A 20220-nucleotide genomic window follows, 5' to 3' on the forward strand; every position below is an offset into this window, starting at 1 on the left:
TGTATTATTCTAATAAAAATGAGTATACAACAAGAACATCTTGTGGAAAGGTCACCTTTTGTCATTTGCACAAAGATATTCTGTGGCCAGGGACTATTCTGCATGCCAGCATTTGAATATGGGCCCCCTTCCTTTGTAATTTCGCCACCTGGAGTGGACTATGAATCACTTTGATTCCTTGAACAGTGTGAGTTTCTAAGTTGAAATATGCATGTTATTGTTCATCTTGTCGTTCTGACTCAGAATTAAGAAAAGAAGTAGTCAAGTAGATATCTGTGGCCTTGAAGGGAGGGTATATGGTGTTGCTTGTTTTTGAACACTTTTTTTTTAATAGTCTTTTCTCTGCATTTCTGTCATTTTAAAAATAGGTAATAATGTCCCTCTTCTTTTTCTTCTATTTCCTCTAAAAACAGTATTTGTGGAATCAGAGGTGGGGCAGAAGGTTGTTTCTCTTGGTGGGTCCCCCAAGTGACATTTCCTGAGAGGCATGTCAGCAGAGATGGCGCTGCTTGTCATTACTCTTCCCTTCATGCTGAGAAGGTGAAGGTAGACCAGAGAATTGTCTCCTCTCCACCACTGGCTATAGTTGATAGAGCTTGAAACTTAAGAGCTTGTTGGTATCACATTTTTATTCCCCCATTACCACCTTTTTCTTTTTTTAATGCTTATTTTTACAAACTTGAAGCAATCAAAAAACATGCATTTCTTGAACATTGTTATTTTCATTTTTTAAGTCCTGCAAGCATAAAATAAAAGCTTAACCTAATATATGGGGCTATAGTTATAAATAATCTGTCTTTGAGGAAACCTGTCAGGCAGATGCCCCCATGTTACTGAAATTCCTTCTACCAGACTGAAACAATTGTTTAAACATTTTGTGATTCTGATCTCAATCACTGTAGCTCCCTATGTCAGAGGAATTCATTTGAAGAAACTGTGGCAAAATTAGGCAAGAAATAGTGTCCTCATGATGATATTTTTTATATGTCCAGATTATAGAGTGAAAAGTATTAAAAATGAGGCTTCTTTCAACTTTAAATGGTTTACTTAAACATTAACCTTAAAAAGCAAAAGTATGTGCATGACCTAGTTTTTTAAATGCCAAATTAACTGAACCTGAGAAATACTCCTATAAAATTTTTATGGTCATCTCAAACTTTTGATGTGTCATTAACATTTACTCTGAGGGTCCAGATAATTCATTTAAAGATGGCTTTCATAGCTTTTGAAATTATATTAGTAAAAGGCCATTAGTCCAGAGCATGAAAGGAACTTTGTGTTGTCTGACCATTCAACATTTTGTTATATGGAGACTTTTTTCCTTTTATTAATTTCAAAGAAATGCTCCATGTCTTCATAGGCTCATAGATTGCTTCATTGTCTGCCCGCTCTAAAGAAATACACCTGGATGGCTGCATTTGAGCTATATTTCTTCATCGTATTTTATCCCCTTTATTCTTACAACTTTAGAAGTTTATTTCTTGGGTGGAATTTTACCATGTTCTGGGCTGAGTTAAGTTTGGTGTTTACTAGCTTTTTGTAATAAATATAAATTAGTCTCTTCTGAGTTGATCTCAATCTATAAGGTGCTCACCAAACACGAGAAGGTCTTACCAAAGTATTTAATATAGGAAAGCAATTAACCTTGAGCTGTGGATCATTTGCAGGTCAAGCATGTCAAATATGCATTGTGAAACTGAGGCAGTTAACATTATTTGGTGACTTCCAACTTTGCTCAAGGTCCCTGGCATGAAGTTACACAATTATTTGGCAGGTGATTTTAATGTGACATTAAATAACTTGGTCACCCATGTTAAGGATGAATTGAAAATGTTATTTTAAAAATCTGTTATATAAAACGACTTCTCCCTCTATGTACCTACCACTCGGGGTCTCATTTCCTTCATAGTTCATGTCAATCATGTTCATTTAGGAACCACAGCTTTTGTTTTAGTAAAGTCCTTCTCCCTGTCCACCTTGCTGCCATGATCGCAGCATGCTCCCAGGCTCGGACCTGTGTCTGTCCACTCTTCTTGGCGAGTGTGAGATGTTAGTGCTGCCCAGAGCAGCATCACGCCCCTCTGTTGGGCAGGTCTCAGGGGTGGGTTTTGAAATGAAGAGGTGCCATTTTGTATTTTTTGTCTTTTCTCATTTACTGAAGTTTTTTTTGATACTTTTAAGAAAGTGTAATTAGTGAAAACACATATTGGTTTAAAAAGAAACAAACATGCTCTCTTGTTCTTGACTCCTAGTGGAGGAGCAGGTACATGCTCACTTCCTGTCATTTGCTTCTGCCAACTCAAACCATCAATCTAAAAGAAGTCTTGGTGTATGTTTCTCTTGAAATTTAGAGAAGCTCTCATCTTTTAGATAAGAGATATGATGGAATTTATGGCCTTATACTTCAGAAATAGCAGTTATGAAACCATAACAAGCAATAGCTCCTTGATTTGTTCTTGAAAATATCAAGGCAGACCTACCATCAAACCGGTCTTCACTCTCTAGACCCTCCTTAAAAATAAATGTGAGGTGAGAATTTCATAAGTGGGCAAGTAAGAATTTTTAAAAAGCTGATTAGATTTTTGCTTTTTTCTTTTTTCAGTGATCTTTGTCATCAATTAATGAGTCTTATGGGTATTTTTTTTTTTTGGGGGGGAGGTACTGGGGATTGAACTCAGGGCCTCACATATGATAGGCAAGCACTTTACCACTTAGCTACATTTTTATTTTTATTTCTGTGCCTTTTTATTTTTTATTTCTGAGACAGAATCTGGCTAAGTTGCTGAGGCTGGCTTGAACTTTCCATTCTCCTGCCTTAGCCTCCTAGTAGCTGGGATCACAGGTGTGAGTCACCACACCTGGCTCAATCATATATTTTAAATTACTTAAGTATAAAATGTGATGCCTTTGGATACTACTTTTTAAAATGTGAAATATATATTATTCTCTTTTTATTATATTCTATGCTATACATTCTTTCCAAGTGTCCATTCCCAATATCAGATATAAAAATACAATTATTTACTAATTATTAAGTAAAGCACTGGTGATTATTAATTAATTAAAAACAAATTATATACTAAAGGTCTATGTGAAATTAAACTATAATATACTCAGAAATTATTCTTGCTTTGGTAAAGAATTTCTATTTTACTCAGAAGAACATTTTGGGGTCATGCTATCCTGTGTCTTCTTTCCTACTTGTATGGATTGTGTGCATGTGTGTGAGTTCTTTCTCTTTTTATTTTCTTCTTTTGTCTGAATTCTATTTCACTAAGGAATGTTATAAGATTTTTATTTTAAAGATAAATCATATTTAAACTACTAGAAATATTTAACCATTCAATTCTGCTCTTCAAATGAGTACTTCATTGGCTAATAGAATTTAACTAAATGTAGAATTGCAGAGAATAAATTTTACATCATATCTACATTAAATACATCTTGGTACTGAAATGTTCATCTGCTCATTGGGTGGATCTAGGAAGCCACCTGGAGAGGTGAGCAGCCTCAGGATGCTGAAGTGCTGGATGGGAGCTCAGAGACTCACTCAACCCTTCCCCACATCCCCCCTTGCTACGTGAGGGAACAACTGTCTTTCCAGGCTTCAGTTTTATCTCTAAACTAGAGTTAATAATATTTCTTGTTCTACTTAACTTAGAGAAATGTTGTGAAGATCAGATGTGATGGTGCATGTTAAAGTGCTGGGGAAAGGAGTGCACCCACATGTGGTCATGAGCATGGTTCATGTTTGGCTGGTCAGTTCCTGTTTTGTGCACTAAATAGGCTGTAGCACTGGTCACAGTTCCTGAGCCTCCTGTCATGCCAGGCACTCTTCTACAAATATATTCACAGGAACTCATTTGATCTGTATGAGAACCCTATAAACTAGGTACTACATGATACACAGAGAAGCTAAGCATTCTGCCCAAGATTACACAGCCATGAATGGCGGGGCAACTAGTCTGACTCCAGAGTCTTAACCCAAATGCTGTATGGATGACTGAGACTTTGAGAGCAGTAGGTGCTGCTGGATGGTGGCCATTTCCCTGCTAGGTTCTGAGGGTGGCATGTCACAGGGTGGTGAGGCGCTAGGTGCACCACTCACTGTCATCACTCCAGTTTCCAAAACATCCAGTGTGAACTGGTTTCAGATGAGACATATTCATGATATTGTGCAAATGTGTGACAACTCTGAATTGAATTTATTTGTTAATAATTTTTTAATATCATAGGTTTCAGGGCACATGAATTCCTAAAGAGTGATTTTCTCTGTCCATTTGTGACTCTCATGTTAGTGTGGGAAGTTTCTTCTGTTGACTCCTCAGTGTGCATGCTGCTGTCTTTTCTCAAGTAATTACACGTCGGTAGAGTTATCAGTCAATGTCATCTGAAAAACAGTATAAACCATAAGCAAATAATAAACAGTTTGACTATGTGTGAAATCCCTTTATCCCTGTATATTACCTGATATTGAGCAAAATTGTAGTAGAGAGACCAAGATTATTTTGTTTTTATTTTGAAAGGCCTACAGTATGCAGCCTTTCTCCAGGACAGCAACCTCATACAAGGTGAACTAAATTTTGCACTATGTTGTTTTATTTTGATTCTGCCTTTTTTTTTTTTTTTTTTGGTAATACATTTCTATCTTACTTCAGGCTTGCTTAGTTAACTCTTGATAGACTTGTTAAAATTGTACTATCTTTACACTGCTTCTAGCTTTGAATTTTGTGCTAGTAGGTTTGCTTTGTGAAAGCTTTCTTGTTCTGAAGTAGCATTTCACATATGCTATTAAAGCAGGCTTTCTAGAGTAGCTGGTGACATCTGGTGGAATCCATTAAAAATGCAAACTAAGACTGTTGGCACATGTGAGCAAGAGTTAGTCAAAAGCACTACGTAAATGGTTTACCTTTATCAAAAGGCCAACTGCAGGCAACTTGGCTTGCAGTAAATGTGCCCTTAGCATTTATATCTTGAACCTGGATTCAGAATCTAATAACTTTTGAAGTCAGTTTTGCATGATTATTCTGAACAGTTATTGCCATGATTTAAAGAGTGACTAGCACTGCCTTCCCCCACCCATAATTTCTTTTGTATCAGATAACAGAATTAGTTATGTGCCATTATATAAATATATATATATATATATATATATATATATATATATATCTAAATGGCTCTGCTCTTCATGCAAATTATACTTTCATTTCTATAATTGTTATGAAACACTAAGACTAGTGTTAAGTACCCCATCAAAACAGATCCATTTTCATTTTCTTTCCTAGGTGATGGGGGGGAAGAGTAGGGTGGGAAGAAGCAGGAGGGGATATGGAGAGGTTAGAGCTGAGCCTTCCTTCCCTTAGTTCTCCTAGTAACTATCATCTTGACCATCACATAAAGATGAATTGGTGTAAAAAATTCAAATGATGGACGAGGGCAGTTTCCAAAATCCTTTAAGATGTTTGTAAACAGTTATGATGAAAATATTCTGAAATACTTTGTTCTAAATGTAGGAAGAGTTCTGGTAATTAAAAATATAACAAGGTATTTTATCTCTACTAAAACCTAATTTATTTTAGAAGATTTTGAAACAAAATTTGAAGAAGCTAAAATGGAAGGTACTTATGAGCTATCGGAAACAGATGCACCAGTGAGTGTTCATTGCCAAGCACCACATACATATGTCGTGCCTGCATGGTGCCACTGGATCAAACTTTGTGGGGTAATTTTTTTCTACCATACACAATCAGAATTTTATATAAAAATCAAAATTTTATGATTATAGTCCAACTGAATTACTCCTCAAAGTGAGTGTGCAAAGTATAAATATCTGCAGCAAGTAGCTAGAGTGAAGACCTCCAATTTCTTAATGGAAAGCAAACCAAAGCTTATATTCCTGCAGGATTTACTACTGTGGCTCTGGATGTGGACTAGAATACATAAGTTTTGGAACATTAGTGATTCTCCATCCTTTTGAAGGAATAGTGACTGGCACTCAGATACGGTCAAGCAGTATATTTGGACCTAGTTGCTTAAGAAGTCACTGTTTCCTGAGTGCAACATAGAAGCCCATTTATTGGGGGAATATTGACATCGGAGGAGATGAAAAAGCTGCACCACTTTGGAAATAGTGTAGATAATGATTTATGAAACGAAAAATGATGGCAGAGACCACACGTGGAGTGAGGGTCCCCACTGGAAGTGGCCGTGGGTGTGCCGTGGGCTTCTCTCTAACACATTTGGTGATTATGTCTATAAAAGAAGGTTGAGGATTAGGTCCATCACTCTTAATTATAGTAGAAACTAAGAGTGGTGTTTATAAAGCATGGACCCTAATGCAGGAGAACCTCTCACAGTTGTCTTGCTACACTGCCGTGGTCCTGGCTGTGTGAGGAGCCGCAGTTGAGGAGCACTTTGTGCTGCAGCCCTGTTCTCTTACAGCCAGGAGGCTGCAGCAGGAAATTAGCCTGCTTCCTTTTTTTTTTTTTTTTTTTTTTTTTTTTTTTTTTTTTTTTTTTTTTTTTACTGTGGTAATCTTATGGACAATGTGATTAAACCTTTAGTTTCACATTTTCATTCTATTTTTCCAAATTCAACAGACCCTGACAATTTGGCAACCTATCAGAACGTGGATATTCTGATTAATGGTTATTTTCAGTAAAATATCCAAAACCATGGATGAGAAGATAAGAATAGTGAGCATCACCATTTGTTACTCTTCTCTCTGTTCATAGAGTGTACCAGGAACTTATTATACAATTTTTAAATAGCAGAACTGAACAAGGTTTGTTTGTTTGAAATACTAAGCTACAAGTTGGATGGGGGTACTCAGCTTACTAAAGAAATTATTTCTTAGATTATATTTAAGACTGAAAGATACTGTTAGATCTGGGATTGGCTTTGGACTTACTTCATTTTGGATTGGTTTATTATCAGATCACCTTAAGGTATTTCTGAATATTAATACTGTTTAGGAAAGAATTTAAATTTTAAAGAAGTAAGTTTCTAGGTATTTTCCCTCTTGTTTTAACATAGTAAATGTCTAAAATTGTTTAAAATGCCTAACTTCTGATGGACTTCAGTTTCAATTTTGTTCTTAGTCATTGCAGATATTGACAAAATGTCATACGAAATTATTTTGTATTTTTTGTAGGACTGGGAAACAGAAAATCATGACTGGTATTGTTTTGAATGCCATTTGCCTGGAGAGGTGTTGATATGTGACCTGTGTTTTCGTGTGTATCATTCCAAGTGTTTGTCTGATGAGTTCAGGCTTAGAGACAGCAGTAGTCACTGGCAGTGCCCAGTTTGCAGGGTGAGTACCTATGAGCTTTCATGTGCTGGTCAGAGGGTTGAAATTCATTAATAATAGCTTCACAAAGATGCCCCAGGTGGTCTTGCCAGGTGAATGGTGAAGTACTGGGGGGTGGGGGTTATTTGCTGAAATGATGGTAAATGAACACGAGCACTCATAATGACATCACAGAACACATACCATTCAGGGTGTGGGTTATAGAAAGTTGTAATCACAAAATTGTACTTTCTTCCCTTTCTTTACACCTTCCTCTAGATTATGTGACTACTTTAATGGATTGCCTTTCAAAATAAGAAATAGCATACTGAGATCTGTTTAATACCTACTTTATAATATACTGTACAATTTATGTTATTTATAGAACACATGAGCAAAAGGCACACTGTTGGAAGCATTCTTTATCTCCTTTCCATTTGATATTCATGTAATACTGCCTTTATTTTTGTCATCATGAGTTAGCTTATTTTTTGCTTATTTTATTTGGAGGGTGGAGGGATGAAACAGTTGTATATAAAGAATTCTTACTACTTAAAGCAAAGTGAATTGCCCGGTAGGTAAAATAGGTGCTTTGCACAATTATATTAATTTATTTTCCTCACTGAAGAATATACATGCCGTGACTGTTGGTTGCAGAATGTAGTATGTCTGTATTTGAGTGATGCATAAGAACTAAACATAGCATTACATATGGCACTGAGTAATGAGTACAGTTATTTGATTGCAACTTCTATTGTTTTGTATTTTTTTAATGAAAATACCTATTTGTAACTGTGCAAATTTCCCAGATTACCCATGCGCTCAGTTTGCAAATGTGTCTTATAATACTTGAGTAACTTAAATGTTCATTTAATCTTCCAAAGACTTGTTTGCACTATTTCCCCTGCCTTGACATCAGTTAAAAACTTCCTATCAGCATAGTGAGCAAAATACAGAGTCCAGTCTGGTTTTGTCTTCCCTCAATGTGGCTTTGTATTCCCAGTGTCTCTTTAATCTAACCAATACTCTACATATTTGATAGGCAGACAAAAAAGACAGTTGGAATAGCATTAAAAAAACATTTAAACTGGCATGGTGGTGCATGTCTGTAATCCCAGAAGTTTGGGAGGCTGAGACAGGAGGATCAATGGTGAGGCCCTGAGCAACTCACTGAGACCCTGTCTCTAAGTAAAATACAAAATAGGGCTGGCTGTGTGCTCAGTGGTTGAGTGCCCCTGAGTTCAATCCCTAATACCGCCCCCCAAAAAACACACACATATAAACATTAAATACCAGATAAGTGATAATGACAAATCTCTAAATGATAAAGTGATGGCAAGTCTCTAAGTCTGAATATATCAGTATCAGTTTTCAAGTTTTAAACCTTTTCCTTGAGGTCTACAAAAACATGATGACTTCAGGAAATCAGTGTGAGCAGTGGTCTAAGTAGTCTAGATTCTGAGCAGAGGAGCCGCACTAGAACTCATGTCTTCTCATGGATTTGGGTCATGTGTTTTAAAGGCAAACATGTCTCCTGTTTTCAGATAAACATTTACACTAGGAAGGTAAAAAAAAAAATTAATGGGACCTTAAGAATAAGAGCACCAAAGGACTGAAAATATAAGAGAGAATAAAAAGGGGGCAATGTCCTTGGTCAGTTTGGAGGTCATACTATGGATGTGGGGATTAGGAAATACAGGTATAGATAAATCTGCATCTTTAAGGTGGGAGCCTTTTCTTATTAGTTACTATTTTCTTACTTATTTCTTAATAGTTACTATTGTCATAGTAAAGAATTTAAATAAAAATTCGGGGAAATTTGAGAAGAGGTTACCTTTCATTGTAGATATTTTACATTTCTTATATTAAGCATGGAAATTGAACAATTATGCCTTTAAAGAAAATTTATAACATTTTCATCAGAATTCACTATTGAAGTTGTCTGATTCCATTTTCTTTCTTTCTTTCTGTTTTTCACACTGGGGATTGAATCCCCAGTGTAAAAAATCCAGATGCTTTTTATTTTTTGAGACAGGATCTTACTAAGTTGCTTAGGCTGGCCTTCAACTTGGATCCTCCTACCTCTGCCTCCTAAGTTGCTGGATCACAGGTGTGCACTACCACACCTGCCTGATTCCATTTTCTATACATACATATATATATATATATATATATATATTTTTTTTTCCTCTCTTTTCTGATTAGATAACATTCCCCCCACCCTCACCCCAATGTTAGTGGTTCACACAGAAAAGTGATCACTGTATCCTCCTTGGCTTTCCTTTGCCTTTGTCAGTCAAGCTGTCTTCACAATATAAGGATGTAATTATGGTTAATGAAATGATGCTATAATTCAATACAGAATCTGAATTTTGCTTTCATTTTAGTCTGTGAGCTACTCTTTGTAAGATTCAGCGTCTCCTTTGACATTGTGCTTTATAACTTCCAAAGAAGTGGTTATTTCTATGTTGTTTCTTGCGTTAGATTCACTTTATTGTTTTAATAGTTATGTTTAGGAAAATCATAAGTGCTAAGAATTTGTTTCCTGGGAGAAATAATGAAATTTTAATGCAACTTAAAAGTCTTTAATGTGAAGTTTTGGCTTGATTTGATTTTTAAAACAAAATGCCAAGACTTCAATTAAGCCATCTTTACTAATCTAACACAAGAATGAGTAACCATATTAAATTCTCTTGGACCAAGAGAACTTGGAATACAGACTAAAACTTAAGATCTGTAAATCCAAATTAGAATGACTTTCTACTTGTTTTTTTTTTTTTCTTAAGTAGTGTTTGGAAAGAATATAGATTAATTAGACTAATAAAAAATTTTGAAGATAAGATGCTAGAACCAAATTTCAACACAGGTAAAAATAGTAAATGAAGCCATTCATTACCACCAAAAAAATTAAAGTTAAAATAAGCACTTTGTTAATATTTCTGTGGTGATTAGAAGACCACTTTTCTCATGGAACCTCTGGTCCCTTGCAGTGTTGGAATCGTCACTGAGAATAGGTTCTGCCCCAACTACCAGATGTGTGGCCAGACTTAGCCCAGGCAGCTTTATCTTATATATCTTATTATTTTAATTGAGAAAATACCTATTATTCCTCTCTAAAAATTTCAGAAATTTTTTTATCAGTTTTCATAATAAATCTCAAGAATTTCACAACTCTGAGGGTATTTCTTTGAAATATCTGCCTTTCTAAAAATTACACTTTAATTTGCAGACATAGCCAATTGTTATTGAAAAGCAGCCCATGACTATCTTTTCTAGTTTGGCTTTGAGAAAAGTTTGTGAAATGTCCAGTTTTATATTCTTGTTACTGAGAATTCATTAATAAGAAAAAAATTATTTTCAAAATATTTGCTGTTAAAACATTCGAGTAATGCTTAGGAGGGAAATACGAAAACTGTAATTCCCAGAGACCCACTGGGTGGGAGGTGCATGTCCCTGGGGTGGCCCTGCATGGCACATCCCACGTCCCCCTTTCGTGTGGCTGCACATGCAGCGCTGGCTGTGGCTTGTTCTCTATAGCCTCCCACACGTCTTGTAAATTTACAAGGCATATACTAATTTATTTTACCAGTTTTTCACTAATGCACTGTGTCATTTCCATCCTTCTGAAGGAGAAGTCTTTTGTCATAGGTGACATTTATGTTGCTATGTCAAAAAAGAATCATGCCCCATTTCCGACTTCTGAAAAGGAAACTCTTCTATGTTACTTATTGCTGTATAAAATTGAGGTTTATATTTTGTATTATTTTGAATTTAATTTTCCTGACCTGGCCATGAATTTTCCGGGAAGAACTCAGAAAACTACATCCTTTAGTTTAAACTGCTCTGAAGATTCTATTTATAGAAAGAAAATACCTCTTACACACAGTGTACTCCATTGCATTTTTTTTTTAAAAGTCAACTTACAAATTTTATTGGCTAATAGATAACTGCCACACATTCTTCTTACCACCATCCTACTATTCCTGAATTTAATTTGCAAAGGGAAGCAGAGACCAAAGAGGATTTCTTAGGTACTCAACAAAATTTAAAGAAGTGGGAAAAATATACTTATAGTTACTGAAAATAAAACTTGCCTCAGTTAAGAGAAGATTTTTCTTTGTACATATTTTAAAATAGCTTTATTTTCCATTTAGGAACTGTGGAAAATACCTATTTATATTGTTTGGAAGGGTACCCCATTTTGTAATAGGTAGTCTTCCAGATTATTTTCAAATGGTCTTCTCATTTCCTGTGAATCGACGCTATCTGGCAGAGCCTTCTATTCAGCTTTCTGACATTGAGAATTTGTAGATTGCCCGATTAGTTTCCACAATGCAGCCATTTAACACCATCTCGTCCAAAATGATGTGTACTTTATCCAAATTAAACATTATCACTTGGCTGAAGTACTTGCCTAAAACTTCGTCTAAAAAATTATGGATGAATTCATAAATAGCCATCTCATTCTCAGTGTCATTAACTCCAACCACAATGAAGAGAGCTGCATATTGCCGATATATCAGCTTAAAATCCTTATATTCAATATGAAAGAGCACTGTTCATTGGATCGAGAGAGACAGCTCTTTATGACTTCTGTTTCCAGAAGTGTACGCTTATTAATCTCCACATGCTCAGAGTACTTAGAAAGTCGGGTCTGGCCTTGTTTATTCACCATAAGGAAAAATTTTATCATTTTTTTTTTCCTGGCCAGTGTTTTTCCAAATACAGTTTAAAAGTTATAGTAAAAGATGGCTGTTATTGGAACCTGTGCGGCTTGGGGGATGATGGTCCTGCGACAGGTCTTCCTAGAGTCCCCCTCCCCCTCTCCCACTGAAGCTTGTTCCCCAACCCTCACTAGCTACCTGGTATGGGCTTCCTCGGGGCAGCCATTTCGGCTTTTTCCTCCATTGCATTTTATAAAAAGAAAATTTACATACATCTATATATTTGATAACTTTTGGGAAGATAAGTTCATTGAAGTAGGAGTCTTAAATTTAAAGGATATAGGGCTAGGGATATAGCACAGTTGGTTAGAGTGCTTGACTCACATGCACAAGGCCCTGGGTTCAATCCCCAGCACCACAAAAACAAAAACAAATTTAAAGGATACGCACGTTTAGATTTTTGACAAAAATCACCAATTAGACCTTCTGAAGATTTTGCTCATGTACACCATAGCACATGAAAATATTTTTCTACTTTTTGTTGCCAGTTTTAGGGGTAAAGGGGATGTCTCATTTTAATTTTGCTTCATTTTCACAAACAGTTTTCCAATCACAAAGTCAATCTGTTCCTTGAGGCCCTTGGAGGCAGCCTGTGTGCGTGTGTCTGTGGGTGCGCAGTGTGCTCTGCAGGCTGGCTGACCCCGAGGCCTGCAAGTGGCATGTGCGGCCTATCTGGTGACTGCTGGACATGTGAATGCACAGGAAGGGGTCTGTCAGAAGCAGCCCACAGCACCTGCTGGGTGGCACCACATTGCCTTTTAGAGCTGTGCGGTCCAGGTCGTCTATGGTGGTGGAATGGTCTCTGCTGTTCACCACGCGCCACTGACCACACAGGTCTGTTGAGCCCCTGGATGAGACTGAGAACTGAATTTGTCATGAGGTTTGTGACTTCTGTAGAGACAGTAGTCTTAGAACATTCATATTCTAAATGCCTCAGCTTTCCAGAAGAAGCATCTTTTGGTATAACCATTGCCTTATGATAGCGATTGGCGTTTGTCATCCCTCGAGCCATAGTCATTACTTGGAAGAACTCTGCAAGAACTGCTCCTTGCTGCCCTCCCCTCCCAGTGTGCGCAGCCGATTCTGCAGTAGGCTCTGTCTGCACAGATCAAGGGCTCTGATAGCTGAGGAGCGGGGCACTTGCCCCAGGTGTAATACCTCAGAAAAGTCAGAAGATTAACTTAAAGGGGAAGAAACCATAAACCAAATAAGTGTAGATTTTTCAGACATCACAATTGGTACTGTCCCCGTGAGCAATGGAGATGGTCTGAAAGCTAGCCTCCCTTCCCCTCACTTCTAAAAAAAAGTAGAAAATATTTTTCTACTTTTTGTTGCCAGTTTTAGGGGTAAAAGAGACATCTCATTTTAATTTTGCTTCAAAATTAAACAGTTTTCCCATCACAAAGTCACTGCAGCAGGCTCTATGTTATGTTCCTTATATACATACGTGTTGTTTTCATAACTTAGGGAATTAAAAATTTATGTTACTGCCTCTGTTTAAAGTCAGGTGATTTTTATATGTGTACAAATTTGTCTTTAGAAAGTAGAATTTAGGGCACTAATTTGGGGGCTATGTGCTTTCAGCCCCTAAATCCCACAGGGATTGAATGTATAACATTTTTATATTTACACTCTTTTTTCTGTTTTTTTCTTCATATTCTTTTTTATCACCTAACAAATTCCAGACCAATGTACATCCCATTTATGACATACGTTAGTGTGACTTTTAAATGAAAGAATTAATTCAAGTCACAAAAGATAAAGTAACTTATTTAAGATAATGGATAGGAACATTCCAGTATGTTTTTAAAACTTGAAATACTCATCCCTTCATAAATGTTTCAGATGGCATTTTTCTCTGTTTAAGGACCACAAATTTAAAATATATGTTAATGTATAGATTGTTTAGTGGATTAACTTAACCTACTAATACAGAAGCATAAGAAAATATAGATGAGGAAGAATGAATGTGGAAGAATTTTATTTGTAAATTGAATATATATGTATATAATATGTATTATATTTTTCCCCCCTTTTTTTTTTAACACATCTAATAGATCCTAAAAACTCTCCTAAATTTGCAGCACTGACTCTGACTCCTGCTCCTGCCTGCTGGTGTCTGCTGAGGCCCAAGGGGAGCTGCCTGCTGGTGCTTCCCCATCAGCGGTAGTGCCTGAAACTCCCCACCCCCACAGCCTTTTTTTTTTTTTTTGGAAACATTTAAAATGAAAATGCAGATTTTGTAGGAACTTTATACTTTAAAAATAGAAATACAGAAAGAAATATTTAGAAAACATTTAAAAATAACTTTTTTGTTATTGCAGGACTAGGGAATTGAACCCAGGAATTTGTACATACTAGGCAAGTGCTCTGCCAAGGAGCTCCATCCCCAGCCCTAACGAATTGCACCCTAAATCTCCTGTGCCTTTTGTCTTGTACCTGGGGCATAGTATGTCCCTAGGGCAGATAAAGCGCTCACTCTGGGGGTCAGAGGAGTTCCACAGGTGGACAGCTGGAGCTGACTGTGAGCACTAGCCTGGCTCAGAGCAAGCTGGAGAGGCCTTTGCACAGCTACCCTTTGCCGTTGAGGAAGCTGAAGGAGAATCATGAGGAGAGTTATCTCTGGAAACTAGAGATAGGAATTCACTTCTGCATTTGAGTCTATAAGCAGTACAGGTTTTTCTAATTCCAAATATAATGTCCATATAATCATCAGAATGAAATGGGACCAAATGCTAAATGAAAATATTCCAAGCATAAATTTCTTGCATATCTACTCTGAAACTAGTGAGTCTTTCTTCCTGAATGTGGAAAATTAATAATCTCACCCCAGAAGAAAGCACATTTACTTTTAAGACACATAAACATATCTTAAAATGTAAGAAAGTGATTCAATTTTTAAGTAAAATAGGAAGATTTTTTTAATGTAGATAATCATTGAAAATAATGAATATTAATTGTTTTTATACCTTTTAAAGACAACTGTGTCATATTGTCTTTGTACAAACAAAAGAAGAAAATTAATTTTAACAAGGTCATGTGTGAACCAGGTGCTTTCACAAGCAGGTTTGCTGTTCATCACAGGTATAGCCAGAGAAAAGAGCAGTGGGAACTAAAGGCAGGTGATTTTAAAAAATTGGACCCAAGACATAATATAATCCACAGGCTTGTACAGTTTTGTCTACTTGAATCTACCTGGACCCACCCAGACAGGAAGAAGAGTTCATACACATTGTCTATTATGCTTCCGTGACAAACCAAACAGTGTTCTGGTCAGAGAGACTGGGGACGGGTGTAGAATGCTGGGAAATGGTGTGCTTGGTCCTCATGGGTGTCTTCTCGTGGCCTGGTGTCAAGTGGGAGTCAGTTGCATTGTAGCAGCTTCTGTGACCCTGTGGGCATAACAGATTTAGAAATACCATGGACTTTGTGACCTGTAGAATGAATTAGCTTGAGACGTGTTTTGATAGTTGTTAAATCACTCCAGATGGGATGCTTCAGAGCTTCAGAATCGTACTCAACTCTTACCTTGAAGGACTGGGAGAGAGTGCTGGAGCTGCTTCCTGTAGGAAGGCATTTCTGGCTCAGGGCAGATGGATAGGAAGCCCCTTCAGTGTTCGCAGTGCAGTGCTTTCAAGGGATGAAAAGATGGTCGGTACCTGTGGCTTGCCGCGGGGCACAGGGTGTGCAGGGTGGGAGGGAAGGACTCGACTGCAGTGGGTCCTTAGAGGCTCGTCAGCCGCCACGGCAAAGAATACGCGGTACTTGTGCCTTGATAAATCAGACATTTGAAATATTTTCAGAAAACAGTGGAAAGCTCACTGAGGAATATATTCTGTCTTTCTTTTTCAATCTTGTTCTTTCTTTGAAGACTAGTGTCATGTAAAGTGGGAAAGAATGAGTATTTACAAATTCTCTGCTCCGTAAAATTTTGACGTTCTTTTCATATACCTGGCCCTACAGCAAGCCACCATGGGGCTTGCAGTTACCCTAAAAGGATATTGCTATTGAATGATAAAATTCTCTCTACGTGTGAATGCCCCTCTCTGTAGTAGTCAATTAGCAACTTCTGTGGCTCTGTGGGTGTAGTTGATCTAGAAAATCCATGGATTTTGTGACCTGGAGAATGAATTAGCTTTGAGATGTTTTAGTAGTTGTCAAATCACTCCAGATGGGATGCTTCAAAGCTTCTGACCTCTTGATGGCAGTTGAAGCTTACTGACTTCCATTAGAGAGCCAAGAGCTGACTTGTAGAAATTGATATAGATGCAGCTACAGTAGCACTAGGTGCTATCTTTGTCCACTTGGGCCAACAGGTCTTGGGATACTCTGCATTAATAATTCTGCAGGACCAGCTTCTTAACCTGGAAGTGGCTCTTTGTGATCTGGGTGGAGTCTTTATTTGCCAATATACTCCACGAACCCATCTGCAGATATTCTTAGTAGTTTGAATTATCTTCCCGGTTCCAGCTTTTACCCTTAAGAAGGCATATTTGTAATAATTTTGAGGAAGTTTTTAAACTTAAATTCTTTTATATCAAATTTTAAAAACCTACAAATTGTTGTCAGAAATTCAAGTGCAAATAAGTATTGCTGGATGAGCTACAGGAGATTGAGGCCAGAGCACTGGAACCCACTGCAGTTCAACCAGAGGCACCTATAAACCGAGGTGTTAGGTCAGACTTTCTGTTAATTCTGTAGCAGGCCCAAAGCCCAGCTGTCCTCATCTTGTAGATGAGACTTGACTTCAGTGTGTCAGTATTGAGGGAGAAAAAGATTGAACGTAGGTATATTTTTAGGAAATAGTTGTGAAAAATGATTTTCATGATTGGCTACTGTGTCCCTGTGGCGTGGGGAGAGGGCAGGCATGGGCCATTCATCACCACTAGTCCAGCTTTACTTTCAAAATCTAGATTATTGGGTTTTACTAATTCTTTGTGATTTCTTTGTTGCTAGTGGGTATAGAGAATACTTGAGAGCTTCTTGATATCCATAGCAACATAGACAATTTATGTGCAGATCAAATTCATTTTGATTCTTTTGTGTTCGGTGGTTACAGTTATAGAGGACATCTGGGGAGCTTTTTAATTTCTAAAACAGTATAAGCAATTTATATGCAGATTGGTGTTTATCAAAGTAAGATCCAGAGGCCACCTGTACCACCAGATCAATGTGTTTAAAACGTGGCCTCCAGAGGCCTAACCCAATCTCGGGGGAGGAGGCTCAGGAAGGAATCTCCTTTCCCAGTGAGGACCACTGGTGGGTGTAGCCCACTTACACCGAAGTGAACTGTTGAATTTAACAAGGAGGGCTGAGGGTATAGCTCAGTAGTAGAGACCCTGAGCTTGGTCCACAATACCACAAAAAGACCAAAAAGGAGAAAATAAATAAGGCAGCCATGGATTATTTAAATGTTTTCTGGCAATGAAGTGGCTCACACATTAGAAGTAAACACAGTTATTCATGCTAGTCAGGATATACTAACGTACTAACAGGTTTAACTGTAACCTTTGCATTTTGGGAGCATCTTCCCTGTGTGTGTGTGTGGTGTTGGGGATGGAAACTAAGTGTGTGCTGGCATGTTCTGTCACCTGAGCCATGTGCTTAGCCCATCTTCCTATTCTCTCTCTTTTTTAATTAGTTGTAGATGATCACAGTACCTTAATTTATTTATTTTTATGTAGTGCTGAGGATCGAGCCCAGTGCCTCGCATATGGTAGGCAAGTGCCGGACCACTGAGCCCCAAGCCAGCCCTCTTGCCCCAGTTCAACCACATGGAGTAGCTTTTCTTGGAAGGAGTGAATCTGGTTACTAATGACTTCTGACAGTTCAACTGCTCATAATGTGTACTGTGAGCCAGAAGCCATACCAGGCCACCACAGAACACTGAAGTTGAAGTTGACCATTATCGACTCTGTTCTCACAAAGCAATCTAGTCCAGGGCCAGCCTGTGTTTTTGTGTAGTCCATGAGCCAAGAATGGGTTTTACATTTTTTAATTGTTGAAGAAGATAATTTTGTGATGTGAAAATAATAATAAAAAAATCAAATTTCAGTATTCAAAAGTTTTGTTAGAACACAGCCATACTTGGGTACAGACACGTCACTTGAAACTACTTTTCACTAAAACAGCAGAGTGAAATAATAGAGACCTAGACTAACTGGAGGCTGCAAGGACTACAGTATTTGTCATGTGTCCCTTTACTTCAAGTGTGCTGGTCTTTGGTCAGTTTGTATGGACATGACATTCTGGATATTGAGTATCCCTCACAAAGTTCAAAACCCTGTGTTGTTTAATCACAGACATGGGGACTTGGGCATAGTGAACTCCAGTAATACTAACATATTACCTAACAAAGACATCTGGAGTTCTCATTTTTCACTTTTGGATACTCAGTGTACTAAAATTACAAATATTTCTACAAGTCAGGTCTCTGCCAAAATATGTTTCTATGACTGGAAAGCTGGGTCTTCAGGAAGAGTTGAAAATTTCAGCCCAATGAAATCATTTAGTCTTGAATATTCCTCCAAATAATGATCTTTGAGCATCTTGACCAGTAGTCAGCTATGGATCAGTCTTGACAGGATTAGTGGTTGCTCATAGTGTCTTTTTAGTGCAGAACTCCCTAGGCATCAAGGGTGGCAAGTGACTCGGTGCATGCTTGCCTGTCATTTCTCCCCAGGACCATCTGATTGGACATAGCCCGGCAATAATTTGTCACTGAATTAAGAAGTCCTTGCTCAAGAAGCTGTCCAAGATTTCCTATTGTTTTTTCCCCTAAAAGTAAAGGAGGGTTCCCCCCTCTCCCTAAGCCGCCTGTAACTCATTTTCTCATTTTAGTGGAGTTGTAGGCACACAGGTCAGCTTCAGTTGTTGATTATTGTCATTTTAAAATAGTCAAACAACTTTGCCACATCATAGACGGCTTGTTTCTTACTTGTGGATCTTGTCCAGAATCACTCCGGAGGACTACCAGGTGATCAGAGCAGGTACCGGTTCCTGGTGTGCTGTTATGGTGGAGTCTGACCGGCCACTCTACAGGAGGCCTTCCATGAGGAATCCCAAGGCCCACAGAGAAGCACAGTGCTTCACAACCTGAGGAAGAGCTGGGCCCAAGGCAGTCTGCACCTGTTGGGGGGCACTGTGTTTTGTCTTTCTGTCCCTGCTGTCAGCTTAGTTAGATGACAAAGTAGCATTTACCTGCAGAGCTACTCCTGTGGTCTCCATTGCTGTAGTCACTTTCTCTCAAGGCATTCTGGGTGCCTGGATTGGCTGATAGGCACCAACTGTAGGGCAGTGCTACCATGGCCTCCCAAGAAATCCCCAGAATTTTACCCTACAGCCGTGAGATGGAGGGTGAAATGTTCTCGGATTTCTTTTGTGCAGTACTGAATCTCTCAGTTATATAACTCAAGCATCAGAAAGAAACCCCATGTTTATCCAATGTGAAAGCATCTTACAGCAAGCCTTTTGTTCCTACAAATTATTGGTAGTGATTTTGTGTCTGTTTGAGTCCTTGCTTTCGTTTGCTTCAGTCCATCAAAGAAACTCTTCAGCCTGATTCTGGGAAGGGATCCTGCCAGCTTCTGGCCAATCACCGGGCGCTGTGATCAGGGCCACTGAGCACCCGCCATCTGAAGTGTATATGTGTGTTTAGGTTCTTGAGAATGCCTGGAACAGAATCCCTTATTTATCTCCAGAAAAGATGTCTTGGGCCACAAGTAAAAAAAAAAAAAAAAAATTTAAAAGCAAAGAATATGGAAGTTTCTAACAAAATAATCTTCTTTTAATATTTATTTTTAATATTTATTTTTTAGTTGTAGTTGGACACAGTACCTTTATTTTATGTATTTTTATGTGGTGCTGAGGATCAAACCCAGGGCCTCGCATGTGCTAGGCGAGGGCTGTACTACTGAGCCCCAGCCCCAGCCCTGGTCACTCCTATACAGCCAAAATCATTGAAGTTTCAACCATAACTGAGAAGAACTAATAAATCCTTCAAGCATAGCTACCCTAGAATTCTGACATGTGATGGCAATACAGAAGTAGACTGAGGACATTCTAACCTGGCAAGTGAGGACTTAAGAGCAAACTTCAGATAACCGTTCCAAGGTCACTTTAAAAGAGAGCTTTTGAAGACATACCCCCCTGTACTACTCAGTGTAGCATCTGTGGTTAGAATCTCAACTCCTGTCTTGCGTGTGT

At 38.0% G+C, this 20220-nt stretch overlaps 1 protein-coding gene across 7 annotated transcripts in view; it reads left to right on the forward strand.

The window, feature by feature from the left end:
• Zmynd11 (zinc finger MYND-type containing 11) overlaps positions 1-20220 on the forward strand; it is a 66295-nt gene that overhangs the window by 24738 nt on the left and 21337 nt on the right. For 3 of the 7 annotated variants that reach the window (XM_078023119.1, XM_078023115.1, XM_078023116.1), the window contains exons 3-4: positions 4527-4571; positions 7154-7315. The exons of 2 other annotated variants lie outside the window; for them this stretch is intronic. In XM_078023119.1, the coding sequence (XP_077879245.1) occupies positions 4527-4571; positions 7154-7315 (207 nt within the window). The remainder of the gene's footprint in view (positions 1-4526; positions 4572-7153; positions 7316-20220) is intronic. 2 more of the 7 variants (XM_078023118.1, XM_005320340.5) reach the window with 1 other exon arrangement.

Source organism: Ictidomys tridecemlineatus, chromosome 10 (assembly GCF_052094955.1).
Source record: "Ictidomys tridecemlineatus isolate mIctTri1 chromosome 10, mIctTri1.hap1, whole genome shotgun sequence".
NCBI lineage: Eukaryota > Metazoa > Chordata > Mammalia > Rodentia > Sciuridae > Ictidomys > Ictidomys tridecemlineatus.